General features: G+C 32.0%; 1 protein-coding gene across 1 annotated transcript; it reads left to right on the top strand.

The window, feature by feature from the left end:
* LOC146931023 (glucan endo-1,3-beta-D-glucosidase-like) lies at positions 1–4,923 on the top strand. The gene is made up of 5 exons (XM_085702517.1): positions 1–112; positions 473–1,137; positions 3,453–3,779; positions 4,036–4,330; positions 4,634–4,923. Exons 1-5 carry the CDS (start codon positions 40–42, stop codon positions 4,669–4,671), a joined length of 1,398 nt encoding a protein of 465 aa, XP_085558643.1. The 5' UTR covers positions 1–39; the 3' UTR covers positions 4,672–4,923.
* Positions 4,924–5,316: the final 393 nt, after the last annotated feature.

The raw sequence follows: 5,316 nt of genomic DNA, 5'->3' as shown, positions 1-5,316 counted from the left end.
AACTCAACTCAAAATTTTAAGCTAAGCTTTTTTGAAGCCATGACTACAACTTCCAACCCTTCTTCATTCCTCCTTTGTCTTTCCCTCATCACCACCACCCTCTACTTTGTTGGTTAGTTCTTTCTATTCTTAGCCATTTCTTACATTACTCTTACCTTTTGAATAACATTCATTTTTCCTTCAAATTTTTTTAAAAAACAAAAAACAAACTTTCTTTGATTTTCCGGGAAAGTTGAAGAAGCTTTTGTTATGCATCATTCAAGGAAGAATAACATTACTTTCTGATAACTTTCTATTTGTAACTTATCTCAAAAGTTAAAGTTTGTACCTTTCTCTCATTCGGTTAATCAACAAACAAAAAACGCTATGACCCTTTAATCAAATTTTGATTTTGATTCAATTTTCAAACTATTTAACACTTTTAGAATTGATTTAGCTTAATGGGTCATTTTATTATCTTCTTCTTTTTCAGATTCACAATCCTTCATCGGAGTAAACTATGGCCAAGTCGCCGACAACCTTCCACCACCATCGGCCACCGCCAACCTCCTCAAATCCACCTCCATCGGCAAACTCCGTCTCTACAACGCCGATCCAGCAATCATCAAATCCCTCTCAAACTCCGGCATCGGAATAACCATCGGAGCTGCCAACGGAGACATTCCGATTCTAGCTTCAAATCCCAACTCAGCAACTCAATGGGTTAACTCAAACGTGTTACCATATTACCCTGCAAGCAACATCACTCTCATCACCGTCGGTAACGAAGTTATGACCTCCGGCGATAATGCTCTCATATCAAACCTTCTCCCGGCAATACAAAATGTCCAAAATGCCCTTAACTCGGTTTCACTCGGTGGTAAAATCAAAGTTTCCACCGTTCATTCTATGGCTGTGTTGACTCAATCGGATCCTCCATCTTCCGGGTCGTTTGACCCGAATATGAAAGACACAATGAAACAGATGCTGGAATTTCTGAAGGATAATAAAGCTCCGTTTACTATTAACCCGTACCCGTTTTTTGCTTATCAGAGTGACCCGAGATCTGAAACACTTGCGTTTTGTTTGTTTCAGCCGAATTCGGGTCGGGTTGATTCGGGTAACGGTAAACTTTACACGAACATGTTCGATGCTCAGGTTAGTTACCAATTTCTTCTTTTCTTTCTTTCTTTTTAGGTTAAAACGTTGACTTTCTAGTCAACGACAAGAGTAAATCTTTGTCCTCTAGTTGCATGCCACGTGTCTAACGTTAACTTCGAGTTTGGAGCAATTCTTCCATAGTCACAAACACAAATAAATAGTGTTTGGTCACACACACATAAAAATGTCATTTCTTGAAATACTAAATCATTTCATTATCAATTTCTTTTTTATTATTTAAAAAAATCTTGTAATGTGTGTGTGCCCAAATACTATACATTTGTGTTTGTAACTATAATAGAATTTCTCTCGAGTTTGATCCTTATGTTCCGGTGGTTTCTGATTTCTTCAAGCACAAAGCCTGTTCACTTTCAGGACATATTTACAATTTTTAAAATTTATGTTCATTTTTAAATTTGTCAAAAAAAAATTAATACTCAACTAGTGAATTTTTTTGGATCAGATATAAATATTTTTGATAGAGATGTGGAAAATTAACCAGTAAAAATGATTTTTCAAAGTAATATAAATGGTGTTTTGGCATTTCAAAATTTATAAAAGTAGATGATAAATGAAGAGTTTCTTATGTTTATTAACTGATCTAAAAGTATAAACAAGAAAAATTAATAGTAAATGTGTTCAATAGTTTGTGACATCTTTCTAAGAAATGTTGGTCACATTTTGAAACTATAGTGAAATTGAAATATTTTTGCAATGATAATTAAGTCCAACTAGCGTAATTATTTAGTTATGATGATAAGTTTTAACAATCTTATGATTGAACTTGAACTTGAACTTGGAGAGCAAGTTTTTCCTTTTTTTCAAAGTTTCTTCTTTTTTAACGGGTTTCTATTCTTGTCCTTTGCTTTTGAGTATGCTACAGAGAGGTTAAAAGTCACGGTCACGCATCTTCTTTTGTTTCTGTGTTATTTTAGTGGCTAATTTTAGTGTAGAAAATAGAAGAAAGTTGTTATTTTGGACTATATGCAAGAAAAGGATATTCAGCTATTTAACGGTACTATGCGCTGCAGGACCAGAAGCTAAAATTCTCTTTTTAACATGTAGTACAATTCTTAGGTTCACAATTTTTTACATATAATACTACTATTTGCATTTTATTTATTTTTTCAAGTTTAAATAGACTCTCATAAGTTAACATATTCAGCAAGATTTGTGCACATTTTGAAAGTTTAACAATACATAACTTAACTACATAGTTAGGTGTTCCTAATTTACTACAGTAACTTCTTTTTATTTTAGTCATAAGAACATCATTGCATTTCATGTTGGCTGGATAGTTGATAAACCACATGGCCATGATTAATTATTGTGGTACTAGTACGTGGAATAAAGTAAAAATGGACGATAATGAATTTGGAAAATAATTTTTTTTTTGGTGTAATAATTAATTAGTAAGAAGAAAATATTGCACCATTTGATTCTGAAGGTGAAAGTTGGGACCTCCCAACGGTCTAGTCTTGCCGCATTTCCTTTTTTATTTTGGCGTATTCGCTTACTCTTATCCACCTTAATCATTTATCTAGTACATTACAACGGCCAAAACTTTTTTAATAAATTAATTGAAAAACTTCTTAGGTGCTATTATTATCAACAACAAAATACGACTCCAAATGGTACTATTAATGAAATTTGAAGCCCTTTCATGAGTGTCTTTTGGTCATCGATTTGTCCAATTTTGTTTTCGTTGATTAAATTCATACATGTGGCTAGTATATTGCACACATATATATTTAATGATGCATTATCATAATCATTTAATAATGGTAAAAAATACAGAACTTTTTTTGTTGAGAGAAATAAACTTATGTCAATTCACTAATAACTTAAGAAGCAATAGAGGGTATTTCAAAATTATCACGTGGACTAGCTAATGAGCTTAAGAGCTCCCACATTAACTTGTCTCATTGCAAATATTAGTTTATAGTTTGGCTGTGAGTTTATCAACATCCCACGCTCACACATAAATAATAGATCCTATAGCTGAAAAATATCACATGACGAATTTGGAAACATATAAACAATTTTTTTTATTGGGCCCCACAATTGATGCCACATTTTATATTCTCTCTCATTTTTACCCTACCAAATATAGAAAAAATAATGTTTAAATGTTATGAAACTCTCAATATGGAATCCAATTTTACATCAAAATAATATTTTATGACCAAAGGAAACATTAAGAAACTCCAATTAAAGATAGATGCTCTAACCATGTGTATAAATTAAACTCTTTATTTTCCTAATAGATTAATTATTTGTTACAATTTTGGGTTTGAATTAATGTTGAGCAGGTTGATGCTGTACATTCTGCTTTAAGTGGAATGGGATTCCAAGACATAGAAATCGTGGTAGCCGAAACAGGATGGCCCTCACGTGGAGACAACAATGAAGTAGGACCAAGTGTTGAAAATGCTAAAGCCTATAATGGGAACCTTATCACACACCTTAGATCATTGGTTGGTACACCTTTGATGCCTGGAAAATCCATTGACACGTACATTTTTGCACTCTATGACGAAGATTTGAAACCTGGCGCTGGATCTGAACGTGCGTTTGGTCTCTACAAAACTGATCTTACTGTGGCATATGATGTTGGCTTAGACAAGTCTACCCAAAAGGTGAACAAAATCACTCTTCTTTAGGCCCCATTTCGTCCACATCCGACACATTAGGCTTGACTCTTATAAAATCGGCTTATAAGATGAAGATTGTCCGTTTTATAATCTTGAAAAGTGCCTGATTAGAACTAATGTGATCGAGAAATTTAACATTTGCATAGTATTTAAAATTTTATTAGCTTCAAGTATGAATTTGACAATGCCTTACAAATTCTTAGACTAAATTGATGATTCATTCTAAATGAACTATATACAGGGTCCTCCATCAACTAGTCCAAATGCTCCTGTTACTCCAGCACCTAAAACAGCAACACAATGGTGCATTCCAAAAGGAGGAGTCTCTGATGAACAGCTGCAGGCAAATCTTGACTATGCCTGCAGTAGAGAAGGCATGGACTGTGGGCCAATTCAACCAGGAGGTGCTTGTTATGATCCAAATACAGTAGCATCTCATGCTGCCTTTGCCATGAATCTTTATTACCAAAAATTTGGTAGAAATCCTTGGAATTGTGATTTCTCTCAAACAGCAAGTCTTACATCCCAAAATCCAAGTAAATTTCTTTTACACCCTTTTTCTTTTTTAAATTGACATATGGTTAATTATGTTAAAAAAATGCGGTTAATTCAGTTAAGTAGATAGTTAATTTAATTCACTATCAAAATCAAGGTTAATGTAATTATACATGATTAACTACAGTTTTCAACGTGATCTAAATTAACTATCTACTCAACTAAATTAATAAAAAAATTATGTGATTAACCAGGTGTCGTATGTATAGGAAAAATTGAGTGTCATGAAACATTTTTTATTAATTAATGAGCTGTCTAACTTGATTTTACTACTCTCTTTGTAGGTTACAATGGTTGCACATATCCAAGTGGAAGTACCTGAAAATGCAGTGGCTTAAGCTTGTGACTTTTAGAAATTTATTTATATTAGAGAAGTTAATGAATAAGGCTCTACCTTTATTCTCTTTTATTTAGTGTCCTTTTATTTTATACAACTTAAATTGTAAAAAGGGATCCAATGCTCACGGTTGTTTGTGTAGGTATCTCCTATCTCTTATACTATGTTTGGTAAGTGGTGATAAGAAATTTGGTACAAGAGAAATATGAAATATATAGAAGTGAAAGATTAAAGATATATATGTTTCTCTGTTTCTTTTTATATGGTTGGACAGAAAATAGAAAGAGAAAATATTATTTTTTAAAAGTAAAAAATAACCTTGAACTGAATAATAAAACCAATATGTGAATTTATATTGTTTGAAATTTATTTTCGAAAAGAATTTTTAATTTGAATTTAATTATTCAATTAATTTACCTATTTTAATTTATTTCATTTAAATAATTAAAATTAGATTTTTTATGTGATTATAACACAAATAAATTCCCTTTAAGACACAAAAAGTTATGAAATGAAAATACCAACATATTTTGATTAATAATGCAACCAAAGGGTCGATTTTTTTGTAAAATTTCTCGGGTATGAAATTGTCATAAACTAATTGAATATTACCTTTTGTTAGAGATTAAA

The sequence above is a fragment of the Medicago sativa genome, chromosome 4 (genome assembly GCF_051527215.1).
Source record: "Medicago sativa cultivar Bolivia chromosome 4, Bolivia_mono, whole genome shotgun sequence".
Classification (NCBI taxonomy): Eukaryota; Viridiplantae; Streptophyta; class Magnoliopsida; order Fabales; family Fabaceae; genus Medicago; species Medicago sativa.
Note: the sequence above shows the minus strand (reverse complement) of the source record. Positions and strands in the feature narration are given on the sequence as shown.